The sequence below is a fragment of the Miscanthus floridulus genome, chromosome 8, assembly GCF_019320115.1.
Source record: "Miscanthus floridulus cultivar M001 chromosome 8, ASM1932011v1, whole genome shotgun sequence".
Classification (NCBI taxonomy): Eukaryota; Viridiplantae; Streptophyta; class Magnoliopsida; order Poales; family Poaceae; genus Miscanthus; species Miscanthus floridulus.
Genome location: NC_089587.1, coordinates 54,095,718 through 54,110,023, shown reverse-complemented (window position 1 = coordinate 54,110,023; position 14,306 = coordinate 54,095,718). Strand labels below are relative to the sequence as shown.

Here is a 14,306-nt window from a genome sequence, read left to right as displayed (position 1 = left end):
GGACCTTTACTTCCGGTTGGAGCCACCAACCGGGACTAAAAGTCCTCCAACCTTTAGTCCCGGTTGGTAATACCAACCCAGACTAAAGGTAGACCTTTTAGTCCCGGTTGGTAACACTAACCCAGACTAAAGGTCCCCCGATGGGTTAGTTCAAAAGGAAAGCATCCCATCCATTGTTAGATGTGTTGTGTAGGTGGGGTGGTAAGCTACACGCGAGACAGTGCATGAGGTCTCGGGTGGTGGGAGGCATTATTTTTTTTTAAAGCTGGGATGATCTTTAGTCCCGGTTGTGGCAAACCGGGATTAAAGAACAACACCTTTAGTCCCAGATTGCTAATCCCGGTTGGAAAACCGGAAGTAGAGCTAGTTCCCAACCGGGACTGAATCTCATTTCTGTAGTAGTGTTATATGTTGATTGGGATGCTAGGTTTCCAGATGGAATTATTGGGAAGATGCTTAGCTTGGAAGAGCTGAGGCAGTATGGAGTTGTATCCTATGAGCAAGAGCAGTTCCTACAACAATTCAGCAAACTCACCAAGCTGAGGACACTAAAAATTAAATGGAGCTTTGAGTTACCAGATGGCTCAGAAGGAAGAAGCCAAGCAGAGCGCATTCACAGTTATTCCTGTAGCATCCGCAAGCTCTGCTTTAGAATACATCTCATCTATAGGGTGCCAAATTGGATGGGCTCACTTGGAAATCTCAGTGTGCTAGAACTGACGATCATCTGTGTGAGACCAGAAGATGTTGAGATCCTTGGAGAAATACCCAGTTTGCTTTTTCTCAACCTAGTAACTGCCGGAGGCACTAGCGGAAGGATCGTCTTCCCTGGAAACAACAGATTCAGAAGTCTGAAATATTTCTCCCTGTGTATCAGTTTGTGTGGGACCTCTCTAGAGTTTGGAGCGGGTTCAATGTCAAAGCTTGAGCACGTGAAGCTTGAGTTTCGTGCACATGAGATGGAGTGTTTGAATGGTGCTTCTAGTTTGGGCATCCAGCACCTCTCGTCTCTCAACAAGGTTGAGATCGAAATTCGTAGCAACAGGCGTGTGTATGATGGAATCTACAATCCAGCAGACGATGATCATGATGACACTGTCCGATGTATTTCAAGAGCCATTACTGCTGCCATCGAGACACTTCCCGACCGTCCCACTCTCAGGTTCGAAACAGGACATGCCAACTGCAAATATTTCGAGTCCGTAAGTTCCCTGACAGAACACCATGCATTGATGGTTCCATCAACCTCTCAGTTGCTGCTACCACATAGTAGTCCTTTCTTCCATTTAGCAACTAAAGTACTCGTACTTGGCTGTTCAATTAAATAGTTCATTTTGGACTCTCTTATTTATATTTCCTTTTCCACTTCTCTTCTAGCTGCAGCCAATGCATAGTTATTTCTCCCATTTAGCATATACTTGGCCGTTCAATTGAACAACTTGTTTTTTCTCTTTTAGTTTTTGAGGGAGTGGAATCAAGATATTGATGGGTTACTCAACGAGTGGCTCAAACTTTGGCAAATTAGAGAACAGGTAAACCAAGCTACTGATGGAGAGACTGAACTAGAGGTATCAAAGGCTCACTAGCGTACCAGTTAGTTCTACATTCATGTGATGTGACCCCCAAGTTCCCCACCAAACCCTTCATCTTATTTTTCCAAACAGGATGAGACAGATGAAAATGAAGAAGAGGAGCAGACTGACAAGGAGGAAGAGACCGGTGAAAAAGAAGTGGCACAACAAGAGGAGAGTGGTGGCAACAATTAGAATGAGATATCAGTCTGCATGAGGTTGATGGGTTAGCTACTTTGGTCTTGGGCATTTGACTGATAAAACGTGTCTGATGTCTACCTCGAGGTTGAATAAAAGAAGAGCTGTGGCACTTTATGTTTTCTGTGTTGTTGCGCTGGATTGCAGACTAGATTTGGTGTGGTTTCTACTAGTTGTAAGATTATAATTAGCTTTCAATAAAGGCTTGGCACATTCACATTTGCCTGTACTGGACACATATTAAGCTTTTTTTTTTTTGTGAACACATATTAAGCTTTTGTTTGTATCAGGCACACTTTTTTTTGTCAATTGAATTTATCTCATCCAAAACGAAATTTATCATACAATAAACCAAAGTCCAGAGGCTTTAAATCCAAAATTTAATTTTACATTTTGATTTGCATTGTTGTCAGAACTCAGAAGGCACTTTTGATCTGCTTTTAAAAAGATTCCTGACACAGTCTATTCGGTTCTTCTATTCTTGTTGTGTTTGAAGCTGAGCAAGGGGCAGACCATACATAAGGCTTCTAGTCTAAGATGAGCGCAGAGGGAGCAAAATGTGACATTTGTGGCCTTTTGGGTGCTGGCAAGTTGTGTCTGCTCCGTGCTGAATTTAATTTACAATTGGAATTGGAATTTCTTCTTACTGCTAGTGGTAGAGCCAACGTTAGGGCCCCACCCTCCTTGCCACCGAGAATTATGTGAAGAATAGAGCAGCTCAGCATGGAGATAGCTTGCTATTGTCAGTTTAGCTCGAGGAGGATGCAAGAATAAATAAAATATGGATCAAGCAACAACGTCTTGGTTGGCCGTGTAAGAGAAGAGAAACAGGGAGGTGTCTGTCATGTTAGTTGATTGAAAGAGAGCAGGCGTTGAGCTGCTACAATTACGGAGGTGTCTGTCATGTTACTCGGTTGATAGAGAGCAGGCGTTAAGCTACTGCCTTGAAGAGCACACTGACGGAGTACGGAGTTCAATCCTATGACTAAGTGGTTGCAAGAAGAATTCAGTAAACTAACCAAGCTGAGGACGCTAGAAATGTAGAATATCCTTGTCACCCCATTTTCTCCATTAAACTCCTCAGCTCCATTTTTCTTCCGAACAGGACGAGGCAGATGAAGAAAAGGAAGAGAAGCAGACAGATAAGGAGGACGAGGAGCAGACAGATGACGACGAAGACGACTTTGAAGAGTATCGGACTGATGAAGAGGAAGAGGCGGATGAAAAGGGAGCAGGGCAGCATATGAACAGTGGTGTAGCATTCAGCTACGTTCAATGAGGAGGAGAACCTAAAATGTGTTCAGTCTGAAAAGATTGATGGATTCGCTTGTTCTATTTAGGGCATTCGGCTGATGAAGGTGGCTGCCTCAATGTTCAACAAAAACAGAGCTTGCCTTCATGTTTCTGCATTATGCTGGGGTTGCAGATTTAGCTTTGTTGAGGTTTGTGCTGATTGCACGATTCTTTAGATTCCGGTAAAGCCATGGCATGGCAAACATTCGTTCACCTTTGGCTCTAGGAGCCAACACATTTGAAACTTTTGTATGTGTTCCAGGCACAATTTTTCATCAGTTGAATTCACCTAGTTCAAAACGAGACTAGCTATGAAACAGAGTGCGGACAGAGGTTACAATTCCAAAAGCGAATTCTGCATTTGATCTGCTTTACAGTCTGACCTCCTGATGAGCAGAGTGGAGGCAAGTTGTCAAAAACATCAATGGAGATCTTCAAAATAAAGTTTAATAAACCACGATCGCTACTAATTTTTGGCATGTCATGAGGTAAAAAAAAAAAAAGGACCACATTAGCAAAATTTACACCACTGGAAACATACTAATAGAATTTCGATGCCGCAAGACTTCCGAATCACGTACCTTCAGTGTCTACACCAGATATTTGTATGGATTTGTAGGTTACACCGCAAATCCCCCACGGCCATCTGGTCACGAGTGCAAACTACTCTTCAGCTCTCGTTGGAACAAGGAAATCAACTCAATTTGAAGTTTCTAGAGTTTCCTAGAACAGAGTTTGTAGAGCTGCTTTGGCTTAAAAACATGGAGCGCAGTAAAAAAATAAAGCAAAAACAGTCTCAAACAGGCCCTAAAATGGCAAATTTTTTCATCACTCAAACTGAAACGCTACCTAATTAAATTGAACTACATTGGCTCGGTGGGTATCCATGGAGTGCTCCATGCCCATCCCAACCCAGAACGGGCTGTGAACTACAACTCCATTAGTAAAGGTCCACATGCACGAAAATTTACATCACAACATTCTTTGGTACACTGATTTTACAGCCAAAATAAAGGAGATGATCACAGAACCTCCACAGACAATCTATTTGGAAGACACCACAAACACCAGGTACTACAGCATGTTAAGACTTCCAACAGAAACCCTATAATTGGTCCTACAAGTAAGCTGAAATTTACAATCTACCAGACTTCCAATACAGGGGGGTGGGGGGGCATAACAAAACTGGTGAATGACATCAGCCATTTAGCAACATCTGCAATGTAATCACTTCCTGCCTGTCGTAAGGCGTGGCTTTCCTTTGACCTCGGTTTCCTATTAAGAGGAGGTTCAGTGGCAGAAATAATACAATAAAGATTGCAGGATGAATCTCACAAAATAATGAATGCAGCAAACAGAGCTCACCTGTGGACTGTGGAGATAGATGGATGTCTTTGCAGCTGCAGGGTTGTGATTTTCAGCCCCACGGCTCCAGTCATAGCAGACCTATTTTACAGTGGTGATGGTTAAACATGGATAAAAGGATTCGTAAAAGCTAGGGTGGGCAGTCATCAAAATTCAAAAAACTTGTTACAGCACTAATAACAAATAAAGAATAGCACATTTATGCTAATATCCTAGTTTGTCTGTGGCCAAAACTTCTCTAAATTCCTAAAATATGTTGAGGGGCTAACAGCACTTCGTTCCATGGACACAAGTAGAATAAAACGATAAAATTTGTTCAAACATAACAAGGGCCCAAACTAGTAATGTCAAAATTCAAAAGAGTAAAAAGTTTAACAAAATAAAAAGTCAGCAACATTCAAACATTTATGGGTCCAATGTAAAATGGAGTTTTGTAGAAGGGGAAAACTTGCTCCAAAACTGAAGGACATTTATAATCGATACAAGACTCCCTCCGTTCCAAATTATAAGACATTTTGGCTTTTTCTAGATACATTGCTTTTACTATAGATCTAGACATAGTGTATATCTAAGGGTCTGTTTGGCAGAGCTCCACTCCTAGATTCTCTGGCTCTGCTCCTTGATTATCTAATGGAGTGATTCTACCTGACTATGGTAGGGGAGCAGGTGAGAATTGATTCTAGAGTGATTCTTATGGGTATTGAACAGGAAGCAGAATTGATTCTAGAGTGATTCTTGTGGGTTTTGAACAGGGAGCACAATTGATTCTAGAGTGATTATTGTGGGTTTTGAACAGGGAGCAGTGGGGAGCAGAGTTTTTTTAGCTCCCACCTCCCAGTGTAAATGAAGTGATTCTTGCCTGCTCCCCACCTGAATCTATGTGAGATTTAGCTGTTTGGCTAGGGAGGAGCGATTCTCATGGAGAATTTGTTCCAAGGAGCCCTACCAAACAGCCCCATAAGTGCATAGCAAAAACTATGAATCTAGAAAAGCCAAAACGTCTTATAATTTGAAATGAAGGGAGTACAAGACAATAAATATATGCATTTAACGCTCTAGTATCTTTTGGAACATGGTAGTTCTGCACTCCTGCAGTAAGGGCCACTTGCCAAATCAATTGCCCAATGATCTGTACCTTTGACACAAAATTTGTGTAATATTCCCTCCGTTCCAAATTGTAAGTTATTCTGGTTTTTCTAGGTACATAGCTTTTGCTATGCATCTAGATATACACTATGTCTAATACACCATAAAAGCTATGTATCTAGAAAAGCCAGAATGACTTCAATTTGGAATGGAGGGAATAATACTTACAAATTTTCTGCATTGACTATGATACACTCTACTTGGAATACAACTTGACATATTAACTGCTACATGATCTATACTTTGATACGAAATTTGTGTAACTTTTCCTAGTTTCAACAACAACAACAACAACAACATAGCCTTTCAGTCCCAAGCAAGTTGGAGTAGGCTAGAGTTGAAACCCACCAAGAGCCCCAGGTCACAGTTCAGGCACTTCAATAGCTGCTTTCCAAGTACTCCTATAGTCCTATTCAAACATAGATCCCTAGGTATATCCCAAGCTTTCAAATCTCTTTTTATTGCCTCCCCCCATGTCCATTTCGGTCTTCCTCTACCTCTCCTCATATTATTAGCTTGGCTTAGGACTCCACAATGCACTGGTGCCTCTGGAGGTCTTCTTTGGACATAGCCAAACCACCTCAACCGATGTTGGACAAGCTTTTCTTCAATTAATGCTACCCCTAGGCAATCACGTATATCATCGTTCCGAACTCGGTCCATTCTTGTGTAACCACAAATCCATCGCAACATACGCATTTCTGCAACACTCAGTTGTTGAACATGTCGAATCTTTGTAGGCCAACATTCTGCTGCATACAATATAGCCGGTCTAATCGCCTATATTTTAATATCTCGTCCATGCTACACGCTCCTTGGAATACAACTTGCCAAATCAATTGCTACATGATCTGTACTTCGACAAAAATTTGTGTAACTTTTCATACTTGCTCTTTTTTTTTTTTTTGACCATGCTACACTCTACTTGGAAAGCAAATTGAAGCTATGACCAGAACCACATTTTAAAATAGCAATTCAACTAGAGCAGTTGGTTAATTAGGACTGAAACAGTAAATTGATTTGTGCATATTTAATGTGTGTAAAGTTGTCTCAATCAAAGGTAGGTATTTTTAAAAGCTCAACTGATCCAAAAACATAGTTTCGGATGTGGAAAAACAATTGTTCTTACAGATACAAGGCATTCAGCCATCAAGTTGCCCAGTAGACTTACCGCATAAGCAAATATGGAACCATCACTGTTGAAGGTACTGCAAGGAATGGGAAGGGGGCATCTACTAAAAGCCTGTACAGAAATAGTATGGAAATAAAATGAATTATGCCCTCTACAAAAGGTAATGTATAAGAAATTCAGAATAAAAACAAGCAGTTACAGTGCACCCAGCAAAATAGGCAGACCAGTAATCAAAGGATTCATACAATTAAATGAGAATGTAACATGCTTTTATACCAAGATAAAGAAAAATAAAATTGCCTATGAAACCTACTTAAAAGACAGCCTGTCAAAACAAGCTCAGACAAAAAAGCGGGGGGGACCCCACAGTGCTGCCAAAATATTTTCTTGCTCAGGATTGCAACATCATGCTCACAAGCTGACCATGTGTTTCAATTTTCCACTGTATAAACAGAAAATATGGTAGGACAGTAAAAGGTACTAACCAAAGTCACCAGGAAATCAAAAGTGAGTCAACAAACAAGGTCCTGGGATTAAGGTTGTGGGTGGCTTAAAACACAGGTCAAAGAAGGATACTGTTATTTAAGATGCTAATTCAGGACACTGGATGACTGAAGAATCAGGGTTGGACAATCCAGATCCATGGATCAACTACAAATATTTATTCTTAAAGTTCACTAAAGACGTTCATGTAATAAAAGTATATATTGGAAGAAATGAGAAAAAGAAGAAAAGGGGAAAGACGAATTCCAGTTTTCCACCTCTCCTCTCCCCCAATCCCTTGACAACTCACTCAAGATTCATGACCATGATAAAGGCCCTACCTCAAACTTAGCCCCTTCATTATCCCCCTCTCTCCATCCCATTTCATTTCATCTCATCTCACTTCTCCCCCAACAGGCCACAACCATTGTGGATTACTCAAGCAAGACAGCACCATCGATGGAGACAATAAAAAAGTAGAAGTTGAGGATAGTTTCCGTTCCCCATGTTTTCCCTTGTCACTACCTCATTTCTTTTCTGTCATCCCTCATCCCATTGATCATGAGCCATCCGGGGGTGGCATCCCAGCTGCGAACTAATATCATATGACCTTGCAAAGATGTGTGATCTGAGGTGGATCACAGGATCAACCAACAACCCCAGTTACTAAGGTACAAATACGCCACAAAGACAAGCAGCAAACCATCACGAAATCAAGAAAAATCAATGCAACAGAAATCAACTGCTACCAACACAAGTGAAAATCAACAGAAAGAGCCATGGAAATTGGTCTACCTTTAGCCTCTGCTTGCTATCCTTATCCCAGAAGTTGAAAGCACCGTCAGATCCAGCAGTTGCAAATGTGTGATGGACCTGCAGCAAGTTATGGAACATAAAAATTAAATGAAATTCCTAATTTCAACATCAACAACTAGGATGCCAAGCTTAGAACCAACTGCTATTCCCAAACATGGAAACTCTCATATGTGGGCACTGCTTGTTTCAATGAAACACAGCCTACAAGCACAACCAACTCAAACAGGTACACAGCATCATTAACTAGCCATACAAATCCAGTGAACTTAGCAAAAAAGAGCATCACCAAATAATCAACACTATTCTTAGAGCTAGATGCAACTGATATGATGTGATAAAAATTGCTCAACTAAACTAATAATCTGTTGAAATTGTTTTGGTAGTCTATGTTAATCTGAACGGACAATAATGAGTACTTTTGTGTCATTCATATACCTATGACTGCAGTGTATAGTTGTAGATAGCTTAATCTGCAGTATAACATTGATTTTAGTTCAAAATATTTTGTGGACGACAAGAACTTGGGCTTACGGTATTCAACAAATTAATTGAGAATGAAGCCAAGGTACTAAAACCCCACAAGTCTCTACTGCATCAGTATGCTTCATAGCAACATGTGCTAAGTTATAAAAAAAACATAAGCCCCACATTATTAACAATGCGTGAAGACTGAAGAGAGAAATCTTACAGGGTGGAAGTTGAGTGAATTGACAGAGAATATATCATTTCCTTCCCTGTGACATTTGAATGTGAAGTTTTTGTTTTGCTGTGCATCATCGATATGATGAACACCAACTCTTCCTTCTATTGAACCCACCTTTAAATGAGAACAGTGGGTCACTCATATGGAAATCTAATTTGCTCTCAAAGTCATATGGAAAGTATTTAAAGAAAACAAAATATACTGTCAGGTACCAAACATTTAATCCAAGATACTAACACAATAAAGGAAATATCAGGCACCAGGAAAACAAATTAACCGCTAGGCAGGTAAATATCTAGGAGTCGTACAGCCACCAAAAGAAAATTTGAAGAACAAGAGGGCTTTACTCTTTGGCCTGCAGCATGATTTCATATCCAGATTGGTTCTAACAACCTAAGATGTCTTCTAGTTGTCATGCTGCACACAAGGGTAAGCAATATGCACTTTCATACAAGGATGTAAAAGGTGCTAGGCACTAAGCCACTGCCTAGAACGTACATTAAATGCGATTAACGTTTTTGTTTTCTTTTTTTTCTACAACATCAGCCGGACCTTGATGCAACAATAGGCCCAGCAGTACTATCTCCCTCGGACCAGAAAACAGTAAGTGGCCCAAAACCCATTAAAAACCCTACAACCCACCTTATCCACTCCTATCCAGCTATCTACACCCGTCTCCCTCCCAGCGCCGCACGCCCAAACCTCTTTCCTCTTCCCAGTTCCCAGCGCCACACGCTCACTCCGCACCGCCAGCCGTAAATTCTCATCTTGCCGGTCACAGATGACACAAGCCTCACGACAACCCAAACCAGGGAGGGTTTGCATGGTGTGGTGGGGCGCTGGTGCAGCACTTCACTAGCTATGACACGAGTTTGCACGCGCTCCTGCCGCTTGCCCACGCTTGCGCGTGCCTGCCCCACTCGCGATTTTCCTCACTTCCATGCCACTTACCTACTGGCTCGTGTTTAATTGAACACCTATGGCCTACGTGATGTGGCAGGGCTCCGCCTCGTGCTTAATTGCATTTTTTCAAACACTGCTTTCATGCAACTATCTCATCTCATTGAAGAAAAAACACATCTGACATGTAAATGTGTGCAGAAAGACCATCTACATATAGATGTGCCTTTAGATCTGTTCTAGAAATTAGAAAAGAAGTTTGGTGTTTTTCAGAAGTAAAGTTCAATCCTGATCTGATTCTATGGATGCGTAAGAGGTAAGACTACAATAGGCAAGAATGGACAGTACGTAAGTTTAGGTATAGTTTAATGGCCAAGACAGACTCAAAATTGAATCCATACACCAGTGGTTGACCTTCCCCTTCGGTAAGTCGTCCCAGCAACTCAAAATACCACAGCATCAGTAATATTTATACTTGATCTATCGGTTGGAATTTTTGCATGCATAGGAACACAGCACTCATTAGACCACAACAACAACAACAACAACAACAAAGCCTTTAAGTCCCAAACAAGTTGGGTAGGCTAGAGTTGAAACCCAACAGAAGCAATCAAGGTTCAGGCACGTGAATAGCTGTCTTCCAAGCACTCCTATCTAAGGCTAAGTCTTTGGGTATATTCCATCCTTTCAAGTCTCCTTTTATTGCCTCTACCCAAGTCAACTTCGGTCTTCCTCTGCCTCTCTTCACGTTACTATCCTGACTTAGGATTCCACTACGCACCGGTGCATCTGGAGGTCTCCGTTGCACATGTCCAAACCATCTCAACCGGTGTTGGACCATAACAGTGAAATTAATATTGAGTGAAAAATCCCAACCCCACCCATACTGACTTGAGTAAAGAATATGATGTGTAGAAAAAGTTGGGAGTGAAGAAATCAAGAACTTGCTTAAGACAGATCAAATGAGTTCATATCTGTATTTGGTAAATACAAAATGATATGCCACAAAATAGAAATAAATAATTTGTTTGTGAAGTACACTAAAAATAGGCTTATACAGAAGTTAGGTTTAATGAATGCGGAGAGTAAAGGACATTCCAATAATAAAGCATTACCAGAAACCCTTGCTGATCAGGGAATGCAGCAAGGCACCGTGTCTGGTATTTTAGTGGTGATTGGATTCGTTTGAACTCCGTCTAACAATCCAAACAGAAGGCATGAAATAAGCCATTTGAATAACAGAAGTCATCAATGTCCAACTCAAAATGAATCAACACATGCAAAGCCCAGTTTAATAGCACAATCACCTGAGGATTCTGCAAATTGAAGACAACAAGATGACGATCAGCAGTTCCCACAATCATAAGGGGATAATTCACAGTAAGAGCATAGCAACGCTCAGGAAGTTGCTGAATATGCACAGGATTTGCTTGTCTTGTATCCCAATACCTATAAAGAGCATAGCGATTTGCATTAAAGGTATATGAGAATTAATGGGATGAAGACAAAGCATAACAGAACTATACGAAGTCCAAAAGGGCACAGGCACAGTCGCACAGATAAAGTAAAATTAACACACAGTCAGAGAGCATAAATGCACGATGTATGCATGATAATCAAATACACATTTATAACTGCAATATGGCATAGTGTTCCCTAAATCAATCTGAAATGCATGACGACAAGAGTATTATCTATTAAGTAATCAAATTATGTAGACTTCGTATTAATACTAGCTACTGACTTAATGATTACTTGTAAATATAGCAATGCTAACATGGAGCATAATCCATTTCTTTCTCAAATGTGCAAGGAGCATAATCCATTGCAGCTGTAACAGAACTGTCAGAACATGTGATCGGGTCATAGGAAAATTTGGAGGTTTATAGCGCACAAAGACTAGAATGGAAAGAAAAACAGTATAGGGTGAACGGATCTTTAGTGGTAGTTGACTTAGGCAATATTGATACTATCATCTCAACTGTCCAAGAAGTTCACAAACTTAGGGAATATACTATTCCTTTTAGATAACATGATCTAGTAATAGCCAGCCTTTGGTAACAGATTATGGATGAGAGATATGTATTCAACTTCCAAGTGAAAAAGGTCAAGTTAGAGAGCAGCAGACTGGACTTGCACACCTTAAAGTCTTATCCCAGCTTCCAGAGACAAGAAGATTCATCTGAGGAATCCAGGCGACCTCCTTGACAGGCGCATCATGCATTGCAACCGTCTGAGGCTGCCCACCTGAAAGCAGAGGCCACATTTTGACCTGCTTGTCACAGCCTCCAGAGAAGACAGTAGTTCCATCATCCTTCCAAGCCGAGCAGAGAACCTAATAAAAGAGGAAACAAATCAATCAGGACACCAGATAATAACTACACAGAAGTCAATCTACCACCCAACCAAGTATATTAACAGATCAAAGAAAACACTGGGATCATACCGGCTGATCATGTGATATGGATGCCTTTGGCTGACTGTTCCCACCAACAATCTCCCAACACCTCACCTGAACAAAACACAAAACCAAACCCAAGTTCCATGCATCATACATCCATACATCACAGTAACAAATGCTAACTGCAAATTAAACAGCATAAGGAAAGCTACCTGGTTATCCCAGGAGGTTGCCACAAGCAGATTACTCTTGGGACTAAAGCTGAGGCTGGAGACGGAGTCACCCGGGTTCGGCAGTATCTGTATTTTTTCAAGAAAACATAGATGATTCGAGATGCTACAGTAGAGGCATATACTCTTCACAGTTCTGCATCAAATTCACACAGCAGAGCACCTCGAATGACTTGTTCGGATTAGGATTCGCGGTGAGGCCGGTTAGACTCGTCATCTCTCTCTACGCCTGGAGCAGATCCAGCGAACAAAAAATCGAAGTTAGTGGGGAGTGTAATACATATCATGCAGAGGCGGACTCAGTAAAGGACATGGGCAGGGGCGGATCCAGTAAAGCGACATGGGTGTACACATGTACACCCAATAATTTTTGCAAAAACGTCGAAGTTTGGAGGCTTGTCAAATAGCTAATAGCTTTAGGTTAGGGTTTCGGTGCTCAGCTTGAAGGGAAGGGAAGAGAAGGGTTGGAAGTACCTGGTGGGTGCTCTTCGCCGGCGAAGAGACCAAGCCTCAGCACCTGGCTTAGGGCGGCGGCGGCGGCGCGGCGCACCAGTCGTCGTAGAGCGAGAGGGGGCGGCGAGAGAGGCAGACAGAACGCACGAGTTGGGATGCAGCGGACGGAAGGGGAATGAATGCACGTTTTTTTTATCATGAATTTTTTTTATGCACGTTATGCTTATGCAGCGACACGGCAAAAAAAAACGCACCCGCATGGCCTCCTGTGGCTGTTTTTATTTATTATCCTTACATTATTTTTTAATGTCTTAAAAAAATTTGAATGTCTTAATTTTCTTTAATGTCTAAATTCTTAGATGAACGGTAACTCCATATGATAATTATTGGCGAGATATACAGAGAACTGTAAAAATTATTACCACTGACTAATAACTCTCCTTATATTTATTTTGTTTCTAATATGTTATTATTCTATGTATTATTCTGGTGGTTGAGTATGTGTAAACTAATCTAGCTCTTTCGGTTTTCATGCGCAGAAAGTAGGGTGAGTAGTGCTTAAGGGTGGCAATGGGTAAATCCCCATCGGGTATGGCCACTACAGACTCATCCCCGCCATAAAAATTTGGTATCGTTAGAATACCCATACCCGTCATGGGTGGAGAATTTTTCCCAGACCCATACCCGGTCGGGTAAATCATACTCGTCGGGTCACCCGTACCCGCCAACAATTTATTCACGCACATAAAAATTAACAATTCAACAGCAACCACCACTAGCCAGAGCACATAAAATTAGACAAATAATAGCATATAATAATATCTTCTGCAAATTAAGATTCCTTTTCATTTAGTTTCTCCTCTACATTAGTCATGATTAATGTAGAAGTTACTTATTATAGACATGGTTTCGGGAACTTCCAAGTGGAGTATTGAACTCGTTGACTCCAGAACAAGTGATGCACTGCAACACTGAAGAAGAGTATAGCCATCTTGCAAGTACCCTACTTCCTGTTGAAGCAGCATTGATCAATCTCATGGCAGATATGGTGGAAAATGAAAGCTACAACAAGATGAATGCTCGCAACGTTGCTATAGTTTTTGCACCAAATATGACCAAGGTTACTGACAAGCATATTTGTTTCTCTCTACCTGCATTACTTTTCAGAATCTGTAGTCTAACCACGGAGCATTGATCTCTTTCAGATGGCCGGGTATTTTTCACCTATGGGTAAACGGTTACGGGGACTGCTGGAACATACTCATACCCGCGTACCCGATGGGTGAAGGGTTTGGTCTATTTACGTACCTGTGGGTAGTGTGTTTAGTCCATATTTAGACCATAATGGAGTAAATACCCCTCGGGTATCGGGTCACGGGTCCCCATTGCCATCTTTAGTAGTGCTGACCCTACTAGGCGGATTGAAAAGGAAGGGTGGCCATAGCTATGACATTTTATGCAAGTGAACAGGGAGAGTAGATTTGCTGCCCAAAATAAAAAGAGCCAGGGTAGCTGCCGTGTGAAGACGTAGATTTTTTTTTTTTTATTGACGCTTCTTAACTAGATAATCTAAACATGTGCGAACACACGCAAACCCACACACACACACGTATAC

At 41.3% G+C, this 14,306-nt stretch overlaps 1 protein-coding gene across 1 annotated transcript; it reads right to left on the bottom strand.

The window, feature by feature from the left end:
* Positions 1 to 3,912: 3,912 nt before the first annotated feature.
* On the bottom strand, positions 3,913 to 12,871 carry LOC136476400 (protein RAE1-like). The gene is made up of 12 exons (XM_066474224.1): positions 12,713 to 12,871; positions 12,402 to 12,467; positions 12,221 to 12,307; positions 12,054 to 12,119; positions 11,749 to 11,942; positions 10,915 to 11,056; positions 10,723 to 10,803; positions 8,693 to 8,821; positions 7,984 to 8,061; positions 6,745 to 6,816; positions 4,428 to 4,508; positions 3,913 to 4,337 (listed from the first exon to the last, which is right to left on the bottom strand). Exons 2-12 carry the CDS (start codon positions 12,453 to 12,455, stop codon positions 4,290 to 4,292), a joined length of 1,032 nt encoding a protein of 343 aa, XP_066330321.1. The 5' UTR covers positions 12,456 to 12,467; positions 12,713 to 12,871; the 3' UTR covers positions 3,913 to 4,289.
* Between the last annotated feature and the right edge of the window lie 1,435 nt (positions 12,872 to 14,306).

Coding starts and splice junctions, on each gene's coding strand:
- LOC136476400 (XM_066474224.1), bottom strand. CDS start 12,455: ATGACGAGTCTAACCGGCCTCACCGCGAATCCTAATCCGAACAAGTCA. Junction 11,943..12,053: donor CCATATCACATGATCAGCCG/GTATGATCCCAG, acceptor CTCTTTTATTAG/GTTCTCTGCTCGGCTTGGAA. Junction 6,817..7,983: donor ATAGCAAGCAGAGGCTAAAG/GTAGACCAATTT, acceptor ATTTCTGTACAG/GCTTTTAGTAGATGCCCCCT.